Raw genomic sequence first — 23,546 nt, 5'->3', positions numbered from 1 at the left:
ATCCTTTCCATACTCTGCAACTCCCACCTCCTTCACTGCGGTTCTCTGAAGCAAAAACTGCCTACTCCTCTGTCCAACGGCCTCCATTTTTAATTATCGTGCTTTGGACTGTCATAATCCATACAAATTAATCTTAGAGCTTTACTCAAGCCTGTCCAAGCATTCCCCTTCAACTGCATATTGTTATTGCAACATGGCAGGCCTACTAGAGGATCAGAAGTAAAGTTTGTGTCAGGTTTTTTGTATACTTTACATAGTAAACCACAGTATTTTTGTATTAGATTGTTTTGCTATTAATTTTCTGTACCGTGGATCCTGCTCAAAATGTCAGCTGCTGTGCTGCACAGTACTACTACACATATTCAGAACAAAAGTTTAGGGAAAAACAAAACTCACTTCCCTCCAAATAATGGCTGATAACTGAAGCCAGTCCCCTCTCGCTTTCTGGGCCTCCATCATGGTTAAGTCACTAGGAAGCAGTTTTCCTAAAAGCTGCAGCTGTTTTGCCAACATAATGCCTTAACTGCAAACAAGTTTGGTAAGTCACACTGCCAGTTTCCATGTGGTTTAAGAATGCAAAAGTCTACAGTAAAATTCCTAAATGACTGTGTTTCAAATACCAAGGGTGACACGTTTTGAAATCTAGTGCTTAATTTGTATTAAGTACTGTAGAAAATAGGCAAAAGAGAAAACCTAGGGAGCCAGAAATGCACCTCATGCATGATGTAGAGAGGCAGCAAGGAGACTGCTAGCATCACAGCAAGTACTGTATAGTAGTGCAGCTAATAAATGGAATGACCTAAGGCTACATGAACTTTGACTCCTCATATCTCCCACATCAAAAAACACATAGGTTCTCACTTCATTTTATTACTCAGTAAACAAGAGAGATGGTTACGATGAAGCTGTGTTACAAGTCAAAGTAGAACATGAATATGGCACATTACATCTTCATTCTGAAGCATTCAGCATTTTATTACTTGACTACACTTTTGTGTACCAAACACATTGCAGTTGTGGAGTAAAGCCAGTCATTTTCCCTTCTGCAGTCAGGGACCTGGCTAAGTACATTTCCAGCCACTTTGTATATTCCCAGGCTTTATACTGGCTCTAAGCCTACCACATGATCTCACTCCTTCTCCTAGGCTAACTGAAGAGATCACCTTACATTAGAAAAGCAGCAGCTGGGAAAGAACAAGTATATTTAAACGTGTATGAAATGGGAAATGATATACTGTACTTTGTGGAAGATACTATTTCTCTATTTAGAAAAGAAAAAAGAGAGTATATGTGGATAGGGGAAAGGAAAAACATCAAGATATTTCTAAATTAAAATATAAAGATTTTTTTATTTCAGTGGTGCTCTTATTTCTTAGGAGCACAGATTGCAGTAGAGAGGAAAAAAAACCAAACCACACAACTTCATTCACCTGCGAGACTTTAAAAACTGTCTTAGTATGTGGTACCTTACTATTAAATACATTAGTAGGAAGATTATTCAAGAGAAAATAATTGGTTTTATCTTGCTGTTTTAAAAATTGAATATGAAAAAGTGAACACATTTAGCAAGCTGATGTAATGCAAAAATTTAAATACTTACTGCGTAGGAGCCTATGAGGAATGCAGCATTTGCTTGTTTTTTCTGATCAAAGCCAGTATAATGAATTATTTTCTTCCTTATCAATGAAAATGACTGTAATGAGAAATGAACAAGATTATGATTTTGTATTTTAGAGTTTTCATGTCTTCTTTTATAAAATTAGAGGAATGCTGGGGTCTGTTCACCTACTTTCAGTCACCTGTATTCAGAGGACTACGTACACTGTAGACTAGTCCCTCAAAAGCTTTGGAAGACTCTGTTGCATCCCTACCTAGATTGTTCCACTATTTTTCCCAGTATTCAGCTGAAAATAACTTTTGATACAAATTACAGTAATCTTTCTTTTACTCCTTAAATGCATTTAGTGTTTCTGACTTCAAGCCCTATGTAGCAGACAGGCGTTTATGGTTAAGTAAATACAAAGTGGCATTCTCAAAAACATCATGGGCATATTAAAGTTGCAATAGTTTTGAAAACAGAATTTAGACTTCTTTTATTCTTATAGAAAACCTGACTAGATAAATCAACTAGTAGTTGTTTCTAAGGATCAGAACTACTGGAAAAATATATGTTAGATTAAAATATTTTGAAAGTATTTCTAAACTTTATCATAAACATCTTAAAATTTCATCTCAGCTTGGCATATAAAATTTCATCTCTACTTGGCATTGCCAGTAGAAAGGACACATATCTGTAGTGGCAGCAAAAAATATCCTCTAACTGGCCCTCAAAACAAATTTTGATGTGCATGAAACTGTATACTTTGATCAACTGCTAAACCATCATAAAATGTCACTATTTAAATAGCAATATTACTTACTCAAATACTATTCAATGCACTCAAGACAAATAAACCCCAGATCACTAGCAGCACTGTGTTCTCATCAATCCTAACACAACTCTCCAGTATCAAACTCAAGATACTCAAAGGGATTATAATATAGACTTGTGTTGCTTCAGAGCATCCTGCAAACAAAAATCAGAGAATCTGATCTCCAGCAAACCTGTTCATAGTGCCACAGGGACAAACCAAGCCTGAATTATGCAAACTAATACCAGTGACAGACATCAAGCCATGAAAAAAAAAAGTATCTGTTAAACTATCATGTTTTGCATACTTTCCAGTTTTCACAGCTCAGTGGCAGTTTCAAGATCTAAGCAGTTTTGAAGAGGCAAACTGTGATTCACATTAATGCTAATAAGCTTTTTTTATCTGCCTAGTATGTTTTATACTCCAACATCTGTTAGAGGTCAACTAACTTGAAGTCATTCATGTTAATTAATAGAGGAAATATCTGTTTTAAAGACACTGCTCTATCAAGATCCTAATCCTGAAAACTGCTGAGCACCCCTCAGAGAAGAAAATCTGCAGTAGGAGCACAGCAGTCTCTTTCAGGACAATGCCATAAACACTATCAAAGATCAAATGTTTCTTCTTACCAAAGAGATGTCAGGACCAGATGAGAAGCCTAAGTCAAACAAAAACTATCTCAAATAAAAATGTGTTGCACTGCACCCTCAAGCACACTCCACGCTGGCAGATTGCCAAGACTGAACTCCAGGGGGGGAAGATTTTCATTTAAAGAAGTCTGTACCCATTTAGCCACTGATCTTTTAGGAGTTTAACATCAGTTACTGCCACAGTGGTGCATCTTCCGGATCTTAAAACTGAGTTCTCCCTCCTGATCCTTCTTCTCCCTAAATTCACCTCGACAAAATTCAGCATTTATATTCAAAACTTAGCTGGATTAGGAACCCAGGAAAGCACCTGAGCAAAAAAACCACTTTTGGCCCATTTGGTTTTGTTCTTTAAAAAGTCAAGAATATTTAATAAAAAAACAGGTGTTACCTTTAATTTCTTATTTAGCTTGCAGCAGTATCTGTAGACCATTGCCAGATTGAGTGGTCCAAAGTCTGCATAGAAGCTGGTGGGAGAAAGGGAAAAAATTGTACATAACCTCTGTAAAAGCCTTTTTTTGTTAATCAGATGCACAAAGCAAGGAGTAATAATACATGTGATATATGTGCATCATTCTAAAAAGAATACCTTCTTACATACATATTATTTTGTTGGAGGAAAGTTTTGTCATCTTTAAACAGGGAGTAAAACTTTTTTCTTTGTTTTCCACACACCACCACTCAAAAGCAAACTGGAATACTCAAGGTCTGAAAAATTCTCACTGTATCACTCCGTGACACCAGTTTAGAAACTCTATTTTAAGAACAACCCAAAAGCTTTACTTTAAAAGAAGGGAATTAATATTGCTAGACAAAAGTGAACACAGAGAATAAAGATTGATTAGTACTTTCAAAACCATTAAGCACACTCTTGGTCAGAAATATTTAAAGAATTAGCAGCATTGCAGATCACATACAAAGGCATACATTGTTCAGTACTGGGGAAATAATATACCCATTGTCAACTCATAAAGGCTTGAATTGATTTTGTCAGTTTTTTCTCTTATTCTATGAAGTTTAGACATTCCACTTAATACTCAAGTAACCACAGACATCCCCTTCAGCTCAGCAGTCCAGTGTGCACTTCTGAATATATATTGTTGCATCATGTTCCTGTGTCTTCTAACAAGAATGGATACAGTGAAAACTTCTGCTTTGAAAAGATTAAGAAACCCTGATGGGAAGCCAAAAAACCTTTATAAGACATATAAATCATCATGGCAGAGAAGCCTGAGAGGACCAAACTCGTGTAATTAGTTCTATAATGGGAATGGTATGTTTCCCTCAGCTACATTTAAAAACAGAATGTCAGTTAGACTGGTTTGTCATTGCTGTTGTTCTGACTAATTTATTTCTGAAAAAAACTGGAAAAAATAAGTCTGTACTTACTTCTCATATACAAGTTCATCATCTGTGCAGAAATAATGGGTATTTGCAGCTCCACTCTTTGGTTTTTGGCAGAGAATTGCAAAATAAAGGCGATCTGAAATGCAACAAAATGTAAAGCTTTTACAAACATCACACTTTTCTGCTAAAAATTTGAAGTATTACCTGTCAACAGAACAACTTTAAATGGTTTAAAATGAACCAAATCTTCTTTTAAATATTACTGAACAAGATATTATTATTCTCTGGTGTTAAGCAACAAGGCACACAAAGATTAGGCTTTTTGCTCAGCAGTGTTTCTGTAATCCAGAGCTCTTTGGTGTTCTTTCCCAAACAAAGTGTTCCCAGGAAAACTACCTGTTTGACGACTTTGCAGTATAGCAGGAGCCCGACTTGCACCCACACACACAGCAGAGACCTACCTCCTTTTGCCAACAGACCCCACCTGTTGCACTCCAAATACCAACACCCCCCCACCTCCCCACCCCCAACTAAGCCACAAATCCCTCAGCACCTCATAACACCTATGTTAAACTAAGCGGCAAAGCACACTCGTGCCGAAACACGGGCACTTCCCATCTTTCCCTAAAACGATGATCTCAACAGTAGTGGTGTGCAATTAAAGCCTGCAGGCGACAGATGCCGGAGGGATGCGAGGGGCGATGCGGGAGCCCACTGCCGCCCGCGGGAGCACCAGCGGAGGAGCCACCACCTGGATATCCATCCCCATCCACATCCCCATCCCCACCCCAGCTGCCCCTTCAAAGCCTGAGTGCACGCAGGCAGGAGGCATCTTGTGCTTGCCCTGGCTTCCTTTCTCAAGCCGAGGGGAAAAAAAAAAAACACTAGTGGTATTCACATAGATATAAATTATTTTTATGGCTGGGGGAGCTGTTGCCCCTGTGAACTTTAAGCACCAACTGTGCTGCTGATGTAAACTGCTGTGCTTGCGGTAATTGGTCAATAAAAATTGAGGCCTTGCAGCACCACAGCAATACTTTTCTTCCTTCTGCTGAAAAAATATCATTATAAAATACATGGATTAAAATTCAAACCTAAAAAATTTTATTTTTTGCAAACTAGTTGCCTGGAACAGATATATGATTTAAATATAAAAACAGATCACCTACATATAAGAATAAAATTTCAAAGCATAATTTCTGATAAAGAAAAACTGTATCTCCTTTTCCAGAGAGCAGGAAAAAAAAATCACTTTATGTTTCAAAACAGAATCCTCCATGACTAGCACTCAGGAAACATTACTTGTGTCTTGAAAATACACAGTAAAGTATGCCATGAAAGGAGTCCCCACATCTGTCTTTCAACACTTACATGCTCAGTGCTCACCTGTGTACAGTGATATCTCAGGGGGTGGAGGCAGACAACACCACCAAAAAGTATACGTTTGCTAAATGCACATTTCAGTAGAACAGCAGCCTGATGTGAATGGTTTGGCTTAAACATTTACAGGTCGGGGCACTCAGTGGGGTAACTCCTGAGCAAGTCAGGCACCTACTTCCTGACTCTCTCAGCAGAAGCAAGGCACCAAACTTGCTTGTTTAATTTCTGATAGACACGTCTTGTAGGCACAGCAGCTGCAGTACTACCTGGGAGGTGCATTACCTACTTAGGAACTTCTGTACCTCCCAGCATTTACCAAAGCATCTCCTGAAAACAAGCCAAAGGATAAAATTTAGAGTAATACTGTGCATTTTTAAGAAGTGACTAAACTGGCCCACAAAAAGAAATACATATGGAGAAGCAAGTGCACTGATACTCCAACTGGCACAAAGTACACTATGGGGAAAACTGCTTTACAGAAAAGACAGTCCTGGGATGTTTGGGATGTGGGGTGGAGGGAGCCCCAGCCACTGACAACTCTCCAGCTACTGTCCCCACCACTGTGGGGTGTCAAGGTGGATCTGTGTAAATCAGAAATGGTAACAGGTATCCTAGCACAGTATTTAAAAAAAAACCCCAACAAACCTGCTTTGCTGGATTTACTTCCCTCTGCCCTAAGAATGACAGCTAACCTGTGTGTGTGGGAGGACTGAGGGCAAAGGAGGAAGCAGAAAGGAGAACTGAGAGGATATGGTATCTAGGGATTGTGTTTAAACTGGCATCGCTAGATCAAACACATGTCACACTACTACCCCAAGCTATAATTTCACACCACTTTTAAACTGATTTAATGGCTAGCTGCCACCAGGTTCCTTACAAGAAAAAGTTTTCTTCTGAGTTAGCTCACTGAACCAGCCCACTGGGGGTTAACAGTGGGGATACACAGCCAGAATTTTTCCCTCAATGGCATCTGTCCTTTAGGTCCAGTTTAATTATTGACTTAGACTGAGCTCTCCATGTACACAAACAACATTCGCATTGAAGACTGGGCAGAATGGCTGTGTATTCAAACTGACATGCTACCTTCTTGCACACCAGCTTCTCCATAAACTTCACATCACTTTTGAAAATATAAAAGCACTACACAAAGAGTAATCCAAAATCCTCAAACACAAAAGGAGGATCAAAATGAAAGGAAATATATTTGCACAGGTCAAAGACATAAAACAATTTATCGTTTTGCTCCTAAACGGGATTTGGCGTAAGAGATTCACTTGCTTCCTCAGTGCTCCTACTTTTACTGAAAATCTTTTTCAACTTTTACAAAAATGTCCAACAAAAATAAGAATTCCTATCTTGAGTGAACAGTTCGAATTGCTGTTGGCATTCAATTCTGCACTGGTATCTCTGGATCATGTTAACTGTTGCTATTTTTAAAACACCTGAAAGAAACTTGAATTTAATGAATTTACAGAATTACCACACAATAACAGCAGTGCATGTCAAATGCCAATATCCTGACAAGCTGCTCATTCCTGTGCATCACTAACAATTGCTCCCTATCACGTAAACAGCAGGCTCCATGTCTCCTGTAGGAAGATTTTAGAAATGAGCTACACAGAGAAGTCCTTTCCCATAAGTGTATCTACCTTTCTACTGGCTTATCAGTCTGATATCAGACTAATGCTCATATTACTCACCATGTCTGTTTTTACCTGTTTTTTTGCAAACACATTCCCAGCTCTGTTTAGCCAAAGATTAGTTTGTTGATTTTTTAATAGGAGTAACACATGGTGAGAAAGGAGAATTCCTTCATTAAGGATCTGATTGCAAGATGAGGGCTTATACATAAAATACACCAGAGCACTGATGAATTAATTTCAGTAGGACTCCACAAAGGTTTGGACTCCAGGAACAAGGCTTCCATTTTATTATTTTTATGCTTCCTTTGCTAATTTTAGGTTTTTAGTATTTCATTCACATATAGTGTGCTTGAGCACTTCCAGATTCCTGCAAATTTCTGATAAAACGTCTTCCTAAAACTATCAAACTAGAACAGACCTTTCTAATTGTCTCTTGGAAGAATGAGAGAGTAGGGCTCACTGCTTTACAGGCTGCATCTGCACTGCAATTAGAAGACATGACTGCAGCATGTTAGGTATACTTCAATTACACTTAATTTTGTTAGCCTCATATAATAAAACAGTTAAAATACAGAAACACAGATGTCACAGTAGGCAATTAATTTCAGTAAGCATCCTATGTACAACAAAACGAGCCTGCATACTCCTAACCGAGGACTATGTTACCATAGCTCTGCTACTGCTGGTACATGAACTAGTGAGACTGAAGGTAGCACAGGCAAGTCTACACAAGCTATAATAATCACACATCTGCAGTGTGCTTACAGGAGGAAAAGCATTTTGCTTGTTTTTCAGATCTAGAGTGTTCTGTGGAAATAGACATGTAGAAAACTGAGAGCTACCGCTTCAAAATAATGTTAATGTGAGTATAGAGATGACAAAATAATCTCCTTCCCTTTACTCTCGATAAGTCTGATGCTTCTCAGGATCTGCTGCACAAGCCTTCGAGAAAGACATTTCGGTAATTTGAGAGACAACTAAATACCAAACAGGCACTCACTTCAGGGCAAGTCTGCATATGATCAGCAAAGGTTATTTCATAAAAAGATAAATTCTACAGTTCCATTGTTAAACAGATGCCTTAAATGAGAAAGTCACAGGAGACTGACACTACAACAAAAAACGGCCTGTTTTGAATTACCGGGAAAGTAAGCAGGGAGTTATTTACTATTGTAAGAGAAGTCTATTTCTAAATTCAGAGTTGGTACGTGGTATTTTGTTGCATTTGCTTTAAAAGACTCTAAAATACCAGGAAGATGCATGAGAAAACATAAAAGACAAATTCTGTTGCAATGTCAAGATGAAAAGCAAAATTGTACAAGATTTTCTTTTTAGCCATTCTATCCTTGAAAAGATTCATTCACTCATCACTGTGATGGCAGAGTTGGCAATTAGAACAACAGCCTGGATTCTCAAAAGATAATGAAAGCACACTAAAAAGCTAAAGGAACTTTTTATTTAACAGAAAACCATGAAAAAAATTGTTTTCAGGGCCACATCACAAATGATCAACAACACTGTGCTACTTTACTCAAGAGTCCTTGCATTCTGCTGTTCTAGTCTGATACACAACACTACATATGTTCATGCACTTTCAGTGCTGCATTAGATACCAAAAGCCTTAAACTCATATTTAAAATCTTAACTTTGAGAAAGACGTGCAAGTAGCTGAGGTCATATTAATAAAAGAGTAAATACAACTTTTCTACTGAGATAGTTGTATACTGAAAACTAATTGGAAGTATTGATAGTCAAAATGTTGGAAAGCTTAATGATACTCAGTGGAAGTGTCTTTAGCATTCCAAAAAAAAATATTTTTCTACATAATACATAAAGTTTATAATGACAAGCCAAAAATATTGGAAAAACAAAAGACAATTCAATGGTTTGAAAAAAAACCCAACACAAAATCAAAAAACCAACTGATCTATCAATGAACATATTAAACCAAATGCTATTTCACAAAAAACAAAGTGGCAGTGTAAGTAAAACAATTCTCAACCAGGAAAAAAGTAGGCATATACAGTACAGTTTAGAGCATCCTTTAAGATGCGAGCTCCTCGCTGTAAACAAACTGGATGTACATTTAGCAGAAGGACTAACAAATGTCAAGAAATGCCCCACTGTGTTATATCATGTAAAATTTAATTCCATGTATAGTCATTGTAGTTACGTCATTTTAGAATTAACTACTGAAAAGAGGTGAGAGAGAAACACACACCTTTTGCCTGAGGTTTATGCACTATAATTCCACATCTTTAAAATGTTATTTATAAATTCAGCAGCCAAGGAAAGGAAATCAACAGCTTTCAAGCATCTCACACTCAATTGTTACATTTTCTTTAGATCATATATATTACTTCTTTCAGAGATCAGAAGAATATGGAAATATGCTTCTAATAAACAGAAGAAATGCAGTCAGTTTCAGCAAACTGAATTCATACCAGCAAGTCTCACGCACTAGTTGACAAAGAGAAAATGGTAAGGCTTACAGTGCAGCTTAACAGACCAAACCAAACAATTTTTTACAAGTGTAGCTTTCTTGAACTAGTCTTAATAGTAAACAAAAATATTTAGATGATTCTGATTAAAAATTATTCTGACATATGGCTGATGCATACAATTCATTAGGAAATAAAGAAATGCAATAATTACTGTATTTTCAGTATAAAATCCATGCAAATAATGGATTACAAACTTCGCCGTTTATGAATAACATCACACAAGAAAAGATCCATAAATCTTTACAGCTATTCACATCTGTTTTCTGCCTCTGTTTTTTAGCAAAGATGAAAATGAGGGTAGCCTGCAACGTTCTTAATGAGTTTAGCACTGTTTCTGTAAGAAGGTAAGCTAATGCAGATCTCTCAGCCTTTACAGAGGCTAAAATATTTACCAGTATGTCCATTTGCAAGAATAAGGCCTTATGCTTTACTCTACATACAGTCCAGAACTATTAATTCATTTCTCAGAACTGCATTATGAGAAGGCAGAACTGACAGTTCAAAACTTGAAATAACTTTTAAAACAGCTGAATAAAAAGGTAAGGTTGTGGGCTTATTCTTTCACGGCTTCTCTTTTAAAAAATACGTATGACATACCAGCATAACAACAATTAGACTATAATTGTTCCATTTCTGGAAGCTAGTAAACAGCAGCCACTGTACATGGTAAGAAAAGATAAAGACAAAATGAAATATTAAATATAATAATTTATTGCATTTTAATCAGGTTTGTTATACTGTGTACTGCTGCATATGGTGAAATCCCACTGAGAAAATGCAAGTCAAAGCCTAGGTGCTCTACTGTATTATTTACATAGGTGAACATTTCTTTGGAGGAGAAAACACAGTAATTTAAGGGGCCTGTTGATGCCAGACGTGCATTATCAGGCCCAAGCAACTGCTGCATGAGAATGGTTAGATGGAGCTGTTTGCTGGAGATCTGAGCTGGACAGGGCTGCATGGTATTCTAGGTAGTGAAATGCCTTTGATATCAAAAGTCATCACCTGCTAAATGAGGGGGTTTTACATTTAACCTTAAAACTGTACCACCATCATTTCCTATATAAATGGTTGCAGTTATAGAAAAATACACATCTGGAGTAATTGTAGCATTAGAGTTCTGCATTTAAGTACACCATTATGTTTCTCTGTGTAGGCAGGAATATTTAGGATTTTACTTCCTGACAGTACGAGAGCTTTTTAAAAAGAGGAATCTGGTATGCTTTGGGAGTTTACATTCTTCCTACATTGCTATACCCAATTTTCAAAACAAAATCTTATGGTTGTTTTTATTTATGTATATTTATTGTTATCTAGGAGACACACTAGTTAATTCAAGGAACCCTGTTTCTTGGCACAGGTAAGACTGGTGCCTTTTGTCTGCCTTTGCTCTTTGTATTTTTACTTGCTCTGTCTACAGACAGCTCTCCATGTCCTTCACAGAGGAGCGGTAAGTGAGGCTTATTTCTTGTTTTTTAAGAGAAGTTGTAAATACTACCATTCTCAGATTCTGACCGAGGACATAAAAAGTAATTTATATTTTTCTGCTTTTAGGCAAACTACTCTCAAGCATGTCTTTTAGCTGGGGAACTCAAACCGAAATCCAGATTATTTTGGCTGTGATGCAGTTTGCTTCTCCACAGAGGCAGGTTCTGTGCCAAAACAAAGCATGCCTCAAATCATAGGGCCACGAAAAGGACAGAGGACACTGAGCAAGCCTGCCTGCTGAAGCCGTTGGCACTCGACTGTCGAGAAGAGGTGTGAGGCTTGTCCATTATTTTACCCATTAGCCGGCAAGCACAGCGTTGGGATAAAGATATATCCCCAACACAGAGAAATATGTTATTTCCTCACCCCACCTTCCGGAACATGTTTTACTGGTTCAAATACATTTTCCGTTTACTCTCCTACAAGCAGAAAGACAGCACACGGCGACTGCTCGGTACAGCCAGAGTTATGATGAAACCAGGGTATTTACGCTTCTGGAAGAACGGCGGGACTCGCGGCGCTCTGTGAAACGCCGGCGAGACGCAAGCGCTGACCCGTCGCACAGATGGCAGGGGCGGCCGCCGCCGGCCGCGCGCCCCGGCGTCCCGGCGGGACAGCGGCGACCCACCGCTGAAATCTTCCTTCCCCGCCGCCGCGCCTCCCGCCCCGGGGCCGGCGCGGCGCCCACCGCCGCGGGGATGGGACGGGACGGACACCTCAGCGGCCCCCCCCGTCCCGTCCCGTCCCGTCCCGTCCCGTCCCGTCCCGTCCCGTCCCGCCGCTACCAGCCCGGCCCTGAGTTGCTACTCAACTCTCCCGCCGCGTCGCCACCCTGCCCGCCCCCCCGGCACGCCCCCCTCACCGGCGATCCTCAGGCAGGTTTCCGGCCCGGCGGGGGGCGGCTGCTGCCGCTCCACCTCGCTCCCCGCCGCCCGCGACGCCGCGCCCCGAGTTCTCTTCAGAGCCGGCGGCGCCGGGGCTGTGCGGCGCCGGGCCTCGGCCCAGCTCTTCCGCTTCATGGCGGAGGCGGCCGCGCCGCTACGGTGGGTGCGAGGCGGGCCCGCCTCATCCCCGCCGCGCCGCTCCCCGCGGGGCTCGGGCCGCCGGAGGGGAGGGACCCCGCGACGACGACGACGGCGGCGGCGGCGGCGGCTGACGCGTCTCCCCGGTCACCGCCCCCTCCCACCGCCCCATGCACCTACGGCCCCCCCGCCCCGAGCCGGCGGCAGCTCCCGGCCACCTCCCGGCACCCCACCGTCTCTGATTGGGTCAGTGCGGTGTGTCGTCACCGGCGCGGAGCGGTGGGGGCGGTGATGTCATAGTGGCCGCTGTAACAGGTGGGCAGGGGGAGCGCGGCCGGGCGCGGCCCGCCCATCGCCGCCGCTCCGGGGCTGCTGGCGGCCGGCGGGGCTCTCGGCACCTCGCCCCTGCCCGGTCGCCGCGGTGAGGGCTGCTGACGTGGCGCCGGGCTTCCCCCAGAGAGGGGGGCGGCGCGGATGGTGACAGCGTGACCGAAACGCAACTCTTGGGGGTGCGAGGGCCCCGGCTGCGGGGCGAGTCCGCTCCCACGGACGGGCCGGCACCGCTTGCGCTGGCATAAAGCCGCCGCCTTTGGAAAGGAGCGTTTTCCGTTGCGTTAGTCTTGAGGCGTCGCGAGTTCCAGGTGCCTCTCACGACACATACCGAAAGAGGGTCCCAAAGGACATGGCATTGTGCAAGGCCACCTGAAACCGGTCCGGTGCGTGCAGTCTTCTTCTGGTCTGAACATTAAATGGATTTATCTGGAAGGTTAAAATCGCTGGGTTTCAGTCTGCTTCTCAGACACAGTGGTGACTTTAAAACGCGCTATTATTTTAAGTATATGTTGAAATAAATCAAGCTAGTTGTTGAAACAGCTTCTGGAAACGGCTCCCTCCCGACCTCTGTCTCGTTGGCTGTGACAAAACCCTTTGCTGAAGCATTCTACCATCTGCTGCGTGTGAGGTCAGCGTTCATCTTAGAGTAGTTTCCACCTTTCACTGCATAACTTTTTTAAATTACTTTTTGTAAATAACACCAGAGACCTAAAATTCTGCTGACACTTCAAAAACTGTTTCTCCTGTTTGTGAATGTGGCCATCGATGTTCCAGTTCACAATGCACTTGGGAATCATTGTCTTGCAGGGCACCAGCGAACGCGGTGAACCTGTGCCCAGATGCAAAATGCAGGGCCAGCGGCCTAATCAGAATGCTCTTCTGCTGAATCCTCCTCTCTGTCTTCTTCCCTGTTTTTGTTTGTCTGCACTTTGCAAATCTTTCTGAAGAAGTGATTTTGCTGGGATAACATGGAGGCCATGATGTGGTTCCTGTCAGTATTGAAATGGTGAAGGTGGATGACTGCAACATACAGAGCTGTCAAACTACAGCTTAATTCATTCCAATCCCTTTCAAGAGTCTGCGGTTCTTTTAGCTAGTTTTATTTCATGTATTAGTGGCAATAGAACTATTCCCATTGTATATTATTTTAATTCTACTGAAAGCAAAAGAAGCAGAAAAACAGCTAGCCAAACACTTCCTTTAAAATCGAAAGCACCAAGAACATGAAAGTGAAATAATTACAAAACAAAAGTGAAACAAGAGTCTGTGTCCTCGACAGTGATGATCAGGTGAATGAAGCAGAGTGGAAGCACTCACTACAAATAAACAATAGCTAGCATTCTTTTGCTTTGAAAGTTAAGTTTTCTGCATTTGTTTTACAAACATAAGACCAATTTTCTCACTTGCTTTCTGCTGTGCTTTAAGTAACATAGAGGCAGCTGCACGCCAGCGTTTCTGATGTACTCAAAAATTTTGATGAACTGGGGGAGCCTCAGAAGGAGGGGACAGCTCCTTATTTATGAATGTAGGGGCAATGGTTCATGAAAAGTGGACTTTACTCCCCCATGAGCCTCAGCTGTCAGTCCCAGTCCATTGTGACAAGTTCTGAGGAAGCTTCTGGCAAGCTGTGAAATCACGTGAGTTCAGAGTCTGCACATGACTACTTTTAGTCCTGTTGCCAAGCCCTGTACATTAATAATATCCTTCTTCTGAACACACCGTATCAAAATATGTATGTAATTAACACAGTGCTAAGGCATAGTACCTTTGATGGAATTACATTGCTCAGTATCATCATGTTTCTTAAGCAGGCCTTTGTCAAGGAACACTACATTTAATTTCACATGCTCTTAATGGTGTAGAGCTCTATGAAGCTTGCTCTGGGCCTGTCAGTGACCTTAATGGATGCAGGGACAAATCTCTTCACAGAATACTGTTTTACAATTGCATTAGTGAGAAAGCTTATAACGGGGAGAGAATCCGCAGGTGAGATAGGTACAAACAGTAGCATTTTACAGTGAAGGCCAGATCAGAAACTGCAGAAGAGAATATGCTCCTCCATAAATCTTGGACAATCTTATTTTAAAATTGCTAAAAAGAAGTGACTCATAGATGAAAGAAGACACATCTACTTTAATGAAAGCAATAGATTCTGAACATAAACATTTCTAGAAAAATGGATAATATGAAATCTGACAGAACTGGAAACCAAAATGCTGTTTTCCTTAGCTCCTTTGTCTAGGACAGAAACAACTAAGAACATTTTTTCAGAGATGTCTTGCTCTGAGATAAAGTACATGCATACAAGGGAGAATATTCTACTGCAGATCATTATAGGAAAAGAAGTAATTGACTATGGCCTACTCGAAAACTGACAATCTGATCAGAAATATGTTTAAGGCACACCTCTCCTTGGTCTTACAGACCCACCTTTCTGTATAACACAGAAGAATTGAAGACAACAGATGATGTATTTGAAATATTTATTTAAAACTATAAAATGTATTTCATAATGTCTGCCAGTGCCAGATGCAAAAGTAGGCATAAGCTGAAGTCCCAGTGTTCAAAACTCTGGTTTTTCAAGGTATATTTAATACAAGATTGTCACACGGTTCCATAAGCTTTAAAACATTGCTGAGAAGTATTGGATTGAAAGCCAGTGTGATCTGCTGAAGGCAAGAATCCCAAGTTCTTCCTGAGCAAAACCAGATTTTTTAGTTTAGTGTGTCTTGAACAAAGATTTTTAAAATATATTAGCAAGATTGTTTGATGAGGAAATAATAAGCTAAAGGATTTTTTGCATTAAGCCTCAGTTGTGTTTTAGGTTTTGTTATCTTATACACAATGGAAATAGCAATTTTGTGTCCATCTTCAGTGCCAGGTAATTTATTCTGTGCTCTTATTTTCCAGACAAGGTTTCATATGTCCCATAAAGACACAACAGTAACCGATGCTGGTGGGAATTCACTGAAGAATTGTTCTTGCAAAGCACAAGTTAAAAAAAAGAAAAAATCTACTGTGTGTCATATGTCAATAATCTGGGGTTTGTTTGTGAAATTTACTGGTTTAACTCCTGCCAGCTGCAAAACTGTGTTAATGGGAACGTGATCCAACCTGTTTTTATCAAGGTGCAAAAAATGAACTTCATTGCCTGGAATGGAATGAGAATAACATGTAAATAGTTGAATAAAATATTTACTTATTCAAAGACATAAGTAAATCAAAGAAGCATTCTGATTTCCTACTAGTTCTTGTACAAATGCATACTAGCTCTATAGACTGCACAATACACTGTATTTTAAACAATGACAAAGATTGTTTCTTAAGTTATAGAAGTAAGGAACATTGAGGCATCTAACTGAATCAAATCTGCTCTAGCATGATGTTTACTAATGATTTGATGAGATGACTTTGTCATGTTGCACCCCCCCTTCATGCATTACTCCTCTGCTAAGAGCACATTAAATGCCTAGAATCAAATGTGAAAGCAGAATGTAGGTGAACAACACAATATTAAAAAAACCCCTCCAAACTTCAAGGCAGTTGTTCTATCAGGACTGTGATCAGCTTTGTGTCACTTCTGTGGGAGGCAGGACTACACAATGACATTTCCACAGGTTCCTTCAGCCAGCAAAACTACACAGTTCAACACAAGACTGTCTCCTTGGGATCCACAGGGACAGCGGCTGAGGTGGTAGTGTTAAAGCAAATGGCTGAAGGAGAAGACTGTAGCTTTCACACAAAACAAAGAAGCTCACCTGGGCCTAAAATCAAAGTTCCTCCCTGCTGAGCGGGATCTCCTTGAAAATCAAAAGCTGGACCAGTCATCGCTCTCCACACACTCTTGATGCTTCCCAGGAGCACGTTTGATTTCACATGAGGGCTCCGCACTAAACAAGACAGCAGAATACTTGTTATCTAGAAATACAAAGGCAAGTAAGGAGAAAACAAAATTGAACGGCTGCTACAAATAGTTTAGAGTTTCTTCATTTGTTCTAACAAAATTTAACCTACAAGAGATGGTCTGGTGGGCAACTCCCTATTGACACCGTGATTGTACTGTTTTGTCAGAAAGTTCTCATTTTGTTCTGAGTCTGAACAAGGTGAGAAAGTTATTCTTACCTGATACATTATTACCTTCACCTCTTTTCATGCCAAGTGTTTTATAAATTTCCCTTTGTGGATCTACATACATTTCGTGAGTATACCCAGTCAAACTGCAAAAGGTCTGCAAAATATATGCATACAAAAAAAGTAGTATTTTTAAGGTTAAGACAGTAATTAGGATTTACTGACAGTGGAAAAAGTACACTCTACTGCCCCCCACCCCCCAATTTGGAAACCTGTGAATTTGTCACGTTTAAATTAAAGGCCAAAAATTTTTAGCCCCAAAACTTTTACTAAAACAAAGCTTCCAGTGAAATCAAGAAAAGACGTTTCCATAGGGAGCAAGGTTTTTAAACTGAAAGTTTTAGTTATTTGCTTTATTCATGTACTACTGTTACAACTGCGTCATGAAAAGGAATACTGTCCTCCTTTTCTGTGGTTACAAATGACCATCTTTTCACTCAGTTCGAAATCGCTCAACGCAGACCATTAAGACACAATAGACGATAGAATGTATTTAATGACTACTGTATTTACCTTGATGTGATGATAAGATGACTGTCCAATAACTATAAGTCTCACATTTGCTTCCTAGAACAGAACATGGGTATTGAAACTGTAAAGAGGAACTCGGTGTTTCTGCATGGCTTCAAAGCATTAGCAGAATCTGGTGTCCTGAGTTAATGATCACAGTGCACTGAGTTAAAATTATTTGAAATTAACATCACTTACACATTTGGAGCCTGCACCTTTGTCTTATCACCCACAATTAGCAGCTACATTAATTTATTAATTGAAAAATTATTTTCAAAGATAACTTTTAAGTTAGAGATGAGTAAACTTTTAAGCTTTCTGTAGCATTAGTAGTGTCATCTTTTCAACAGATTGCAACCTGCTATGATCCTGGAAGTTCAAAATTTCCACTCAGTTGCACCTGCATCTAAAGAAGCAGCATGCAAATATTGGTGCACATACAAGTACATCATGGATGCTCATGAATAGATATAACTTGCATCTGCATGTACTGCTGTCTTTTGCAGGTGCAACATTAGGCCTGAGTCTAAAATAGAGCCTAAAACTTAAGTTCACTTAGATGTTAGTAAAACAGTTAATAAAATAGGTTGCTTTAATGTACTTGCCTTTCTCATATACAATCATTTTGCTTGATATGAAAAGAAGCTTTCCTAAAACCAGAATATTCTCACTAAGAAAAGCATGGATGGTTTTGATTCTCTGTATAAACTTATTTGAGCAGCCAGATTAAGAAAATGTCATTCTGAGTGACACTGATCAAGCGGTTTAGAAAAATCTGTCCTGAGAAGGAGACCTGCTAAAGAAATTGCCCCTTTTCATCCCCAAGTTCCATCTAAAGCTTGCTGTCAGCAAGGAGCTGAGTCAGTGTCATCAGCTATGCTGCTGTTGGGAATAAAATATGACAGAATTTCAATCAGCAGCCTAGAAGAGACAGACTGACCTTCCACATTTAGCAGGGGATCATTGTCTTTCTCTTGTATCTCCTACCACCCAACAAATAACCATCCATAGCAACCCCTGCCCACTCCATTTCTCCTATCTGTCACTATGTCACTCCTGTTTGTGCAGCTGCCTGGAGAACAGGTCACACAACTGATGCAGCTCACAACCATAGAAAAAGAGACTATTTTTAATCCAGATCAATTCTCTGATCCTGTTCCATGTACAACCATCAGTCAGCCATACTGGCATAATGGAAAGGGCAGTAGATAGTGGTCAGGAGAAGACAGCTGCCCAGGGCACTACTAATACCAGAAGAAATGCCTGTCAGATGTTGTCTAACCGTTCAGAACACAGCAGAAAAAACAGTACCAGGCTAATAGGGCAGGGAGAAATAATGCTCCTGCAAGAGAGCATGTCGTGCAATAAATCCTTTCCTGTGTCTCCTAGAGAGATACATTACTGCTATTGTAGCAAGCAATGAAAGCGCTAACTTTCTTCCGAGCTTTTTTCTTCGATTCCTAGAAGGTTTAAGCCTCATGCAAGCCTGCAGTGGGACGTAAGAAATCTGCTCAACTACAGCACCACCAGGTACATATTAAGGACAGAGTACTTACTTGTAAAAACGCCTTGGGGACTTTTGCCAGGTCTTCTACATACTCCTTACAGGTGTAACATAAAAAATTCTGCAACATAGCCAGTCGGACGTGTCAGAAACAGACATAATTTTATAGCAATGAAGCACCAGATTATGATTTAGGGCACAAATCATTTTGGAGGTGATTGAGAAGTGGGAACAGAAAGGATTAAAGTTCTTTGTGGTCATGAAATTTGGGTTTGGATCCTGGTTTAATCCCCAATCTTGAACAAGGACACTGGGCTTGGGGCCTTGCTAATATTTTTATCTCTGGATATTTTCGGAATGCAAGAGCTGGCTTGCCAGTGGGAAATCAGGGAACACCATACTCGTTTCCCTAAACACACGGCTGAAGAATTATTATGTCCTTTCAAGTAAATACTGTAATTTTACCAAAGAACGGGGTTCTCAGAAGCAGAACCGATCCGCTCTACATTTTCTCTCCTGTTTGCTGTAGCCTCGCTTGTGTGAACTCTCCTCTCCCGCTCCCCGCCCCTCTCACAGGCGCGCCGGGGCCGCCCGCAGGGAGCCCGCCTGGGCTCCGGGCCGCCCGGTCACCCCCCCGGGCAGCCGCTCCCTCCTCACCCGCACGAACACCACGATCGCTTTCCGCTCCCCGTACAGGGCCGCGAAGGGGACGCTCCTCCCGCCCGCGTCCACCACCGGGCAGCGGGCGGCCGCCCGCAGCTCCGCTGGCTCCGGCCGCTGCCCGCCGCCCCGCGTGCTGCCGACCTGCCGCGTGACGAGCGGCGCCGGCTGCCCGGCCATGGCCCGCTCCGGCCCCGCCGCCTCTGCCGGGCCCGCCCGGCCGGGGAAGGAGGAGGAGGAGGAGGAGAAGGAGGAAGGATAAGGCGGAGCCACAGCGGAAAGCGCGGGGGCTGCATGACTGCGGGGGAGCGCCGGGGCTGGGCGGGAGGGCACTGGCTCCTTCCCGCTCCCGGGAGAGAGTCAGGGCCGGCCGGCACGGCCCTCGCCCAAGGGGCAGTCGGTGAGTTCAGGGCCTTCGGATCACAGGACAGAGAGAAAAACCCGCCGCCAAGATCCCGACGCCTCGGTGGCACTCGGTACGCAGTTTGTGCCTGGAAAACGTAATGAAATCAAGCCGAGCCTCCCAGACACTGTGTGCAAACGGAAGGAGTGACATTGTTGTACAATTTGAGGGCCAGGGTGCGCTTTGCAGGATGGCACAGCATTTCAGAGGGCTATGAGCGAGCTAGAAAATTCGGGTTTCAAGGAGCTGTCGAGCTGCTCTACCAGAAAAAGCAGACCCCGTTTCCTTACTGAAGTAAAGGAATTTCATGGGACTTTGGCAGGTGAATATCAGAGGGTGCTGAGCAGTGCAAATGCTTGTGTGAGAGTATCAAGTGCACACAGAAAGGACATAACTAAGAACAGTAGACAGTTGAAGAGTATCATAGTTGCTTGGATTGTTGTGTTAGCTGAAAACTTATGTAAGCAGGAGAGCACTCTCCTTTTCTTAGTGGGCAAAGAAGTATCAGAGGGAATAGGACTGGGGGGATCTCCAGCAGTTGTTCTTTATGAAGCTCTCTGATGATGTTAGTTCCAGAGTGCCTCTTGGCAATCTGTCCCAGTGTCTATAATGTTTATGTTGTTTGAATTTACATCCCCTGTACTTTGTGTTAAGCCCGCTGCTTTTATATTACCACGAGTGAGCACATAAACAGGTTAATCCCTTTACTGCATCAGCTTTTCAACTATACACAGACTATTGGTATGTTGCCTTGAGTATTCTGTTTCCTAGACTAAATAATTCCCACTCTTTTTTTTTTTTTTTTTTTTTTTTTTTTTTTTACAGTTCTTTCTTCTCATAGGTCATGTTTTCTAGAATTTCTAGAATACAGATTTTGTAGTTTCCTCTGGACTTTCTGGATGGTTTCTGTCATTCTTGAAGTTCAGTGCCTAAAACTAGACACAGTATTTTAGCTAAGCATTAGTTTTTCTTCAGGTCTTGGGTCTGTACATCCACTTAAACATGCTGGCATTGTGGTTGTGCTTTTTGCAACAGCATATTTTTGACTCTTGTTTGACCTGAGAGCCACTATCACTCCCAGCTGCTCTGCTCCAGACCTTCCCTAAAAGGGGAGTGCATTACCACCATTTCTCTTACAATACTCAGTGGAAGAAATTCTTTCTAATGTCACAATGTCTGAATCAAATTAGCTCTGTGTAAAACATTTATACAGGATGATACAACATAGTTGGCCCTCCAGTTAGGATACAACCCAACTCTGTTTTAAGACTCTTGCCAAAAAGGCCTTCAGGGCATGTAATGTGCTTTGTGCCATGTTAACAGGAAAGACAAGTCAGCTCTGCATTATAAATAACAATATGAGGGAAAGTGGTCCCTGACTGATAGCTCTTTACAAGTTTCCAACACATACACAGGTGATACTATCCAGCCACTAGTATAGCCCTGTTGTTTCAGTAATGAAAGCTTATTGTATTATTTGGATCCAGCTTGTGGCTTTGCCAGGTTAACTGCGGCCATGGTAATAATAATAATAATACTTTGCTGAACTAGTGAATCAGTGTTTGAATGTTAGCAAAGCACTTGTGTATTTGCCTATGGCTGTGTACTTTAAGGACTAATCTTGCAGCCCAGTATGACCTCAAAATGACTTTGATTTAAAATGCAATGAGTTCAAATTGGAAAGAATTTCTGAAAATCGTGAAACTTACATTCTGCTAGATACAGTTGGACTTGATGATCTGAAGGGTCTTTTCCAACCTAAATGATTCTATGATTCTGTAAGAATTTGGGCAGTATTAATTCCCCATTGTTGTTATCATCCAGCTTCTTTGTTCAGTTAACAGTTGCCTAGGTATTATGCTGTCAGACAGATTTCTTCAACCAGCAGCCCATGAACCAAACGTGGGCTGTGCAGCACTGCTCTGCAGCACCTCAGCAGTACTGATGGGAATGGCCTACCTACCCTTGACTACTACAGGACATAGCAAAGCAGGGAGAACTGACCACTTTTGACATGTTTTGCTCTTCTTCTTGGGGCTGAAGTGGGCAGGGTGAGCACATAACCTTGCAGTGTTACAGCTGTAGTAAAACCTCCAAGTAGCATTGGGCAGGGCCCAGGGGCACAGATCAGCACTTGGTCATGAATTACAGGTTGTACCAGGGCCCTTGCCATTGCAGCTGGAAATCAGAGCCTGCAGAAGAGGCAGTCATATCATGATGGGGAATCTGCTGCCACAGCCTCTGAGTGGGAGCACAGATAGGGATGAGCCTGCTGATGAAAAGAGTTGGGCAGGGTGGTATCACAAACTCAAAGGACACTGTCCTGGCTCAGTCTGTGCAGAGCTAACCTAGTGCCTAGAGTCCAGCGAGCTTGTTGTCTCTTGACTGGAAATGAAATCTCTGAGGAGCCCAGCCTGTCTGGTAGAGCTGGTAAAAATTCCTACTAAGCCAATCAAGACTGCCTGCAGACCTCGCTCTTTTATGCTATTTGGCCTCTTTAAACTAGATGAAGAAGCATATCCTTAACATCTGGTTTCAGCAGGGTACAATTAAGGAATAGCAACTTTCTTCCAAGGATATTTGCCAAAGCATTCTCTAAAGGCCCTCAAACAGTATGATTCTAATTTTTGATGGAGATTCTTAAGTGTTGCTGGAATACAAATATGAATTGCTGCCACCCCCAGTTTTATGAAGAAAAAACAGAGGTGAAGGCAGTTGAACTCTGACATATCCTCTGAAAGAGGAAACACTTAAAATTGGCAGTCACTTTTGAAAGCTGAAGCTGAAAGCCTTTCATTTATGTATGCATAACAAAAACACAGACATAAGCTCCATTGACTTAGATGGAAAGAAGAACTCTGTATCTGTTACTATTCTGGACAGTACTGACTGTCTAAGAGTGCGGTCTACTATAACCATGTAATTCTTTAGTATGAGCTGTGATTAGGAAAACTTCCGCTTCTTTCCCTTCCCCTCTTCTTTATAGCTCTTAAATATTGAAATGGCAACTTAAAAAATGTAGTCATCAGAGTGATGTCTTTTTCAGTGTCTTAAGGAGAATTGATTAATACATTGGCATTATTAATCATGATGTATAACATTCAAGGTGCAAGTCACTTTCTTCACTGAAGGGCAATTTACAGTTGTAAAGAGAAACTTAGCTAATATTTAATTAACCAGCAATTGAGCTACTTTGTGCTGTGGATAGAAAATTCAGATTCCTACCATTTCAAGAGGGAGAAAAATAATTACACACAGATGTGGAATAATTTATTTGTTCTGTATTGACTAGTGAAACAAAATACCAGCTGCAATTATGCAACCTGAATTCCTTTATTTACAACAGCTGAACAAAATATCTGACAAGAGAGGCGTGGCCTATATCAATAGCGTAAACACTGTCTAGAGTATATGGTTGTAAAGCAACATTTTGTTATGAGTTTACTGCAAGATGTGTTGTTTATTTAGCACAAGTATATTTGTTTTTCTTTATCTGTTATTTAGCTAGAGATAACATGGTTATTACTTATCAGCTAAAAATAAATTAGTGTTTACAATTCCAG

At 41.4% G+C, this 23,546-nt stretch overlaps 2 protein-coding genes across 11 annotated transcripts in view; both read right to left on the bottom strand.

The window, feature by feature from the left end:
* The window catches only part of CDC14B (cell division cycle 14B), a 46,605-nt gene extending 33,714 nt beyond the window's left edge, over positions 1-12,891 (bottom strand). For all 10 annotated transcript variants that reach the window (XR_012626976.1, XR_012626977.1, XM_074855168.1 and 7 more), the window contains exons 1-4: positions 12,283-12,891; positions 4,448-4,541; positions 3,450-3,525; positions 1,601-1,693 (exon numbers count right to left, since the gene is read on the bottom strand). Coding sequence is in view for 8 of the 10 variants with exons in the window: in XM_074855168.1 (XP_074711269.1) it covers positions 1,601-1,693; positions 3,450-3,525; positions 4,448-4,541; positions 12,283-12,439 (420 nt within the window). In the remaining 2 variants the exon portion in view is untranslated. The remainder of the gene's footprint in view (positions 1-1,600; positions 1,694-3,449; positions 3,526-4,447; positions 4,542-12,282) is intronic.
* A 2,350-nt stretch (positions 12,892-15,241) lies between these two features.
* On the bottom strand, positions 15,242-20,803 carry PRXL2C (peroxiredoxin like 2C). The gene is made up of 6 exons (XM_074855176.1): positions 19,578-20,803; positions 18,973-19,041; positions 17,420-17,473; positions 16,898-17,003; positions 16,534-16,665; positions 15,242-15,926 (listed from the first exon to the last, which is right to left on the bottom strand). Exons 1-6 carry the CDS (start codon positions 19,758-19,760, stop codon positions 15,799-15,801), a joined length of 672 nt encoding a protein of 223 aa, XP_074711277.1. The 5' UTR covers positions 19,761-20,803; the 3' UTR covers positions 15,242-15,798.
* Between the last annotated feature and the right edge of the window lie 2,743 nt (positions 20,804-23,546).

The sequence above is a fragment of the Strix uralensis genome, chromosome Z, assembly GCF_047716275.1.
Source record: "Strix uralensis isolate ZFMK-TIS-50842 chromosome Z, bStrUra1, whole genome shotgun sequence".
Lineage (NCBI taxonomy): Eukaryota > Metazoa > Chordata > Aves > Strigiformes > Strigidae > Strix > Strix uralensis.
This window is presented reverse-complemented; position numbering and strand designations above follow the sequence as displayed.

Coding starts and splice junctions, on each gene's coding strand:
- PRXL2C (XM_074855176.1), bottom strand. CDS start 19,760: ATGGCCGGGCAGCCGGCGCCGCTCGTCACGCGGCAGGTCGGCAGCACG. Junction 19,042..19,577: donor CGATCGTGGTGTTCGTGCGG/GTGAGGAGGGAG, acceptor GCTATGTTGCAG/AATTTTTTATGTTACACCTG. Junction 17,004..17,419: donor CATCTTATCATCACATCAAG/GTAAATACAGTA, acceptor TATATTTTGCAG/ACCTTTTGCAGTTTGACTGG.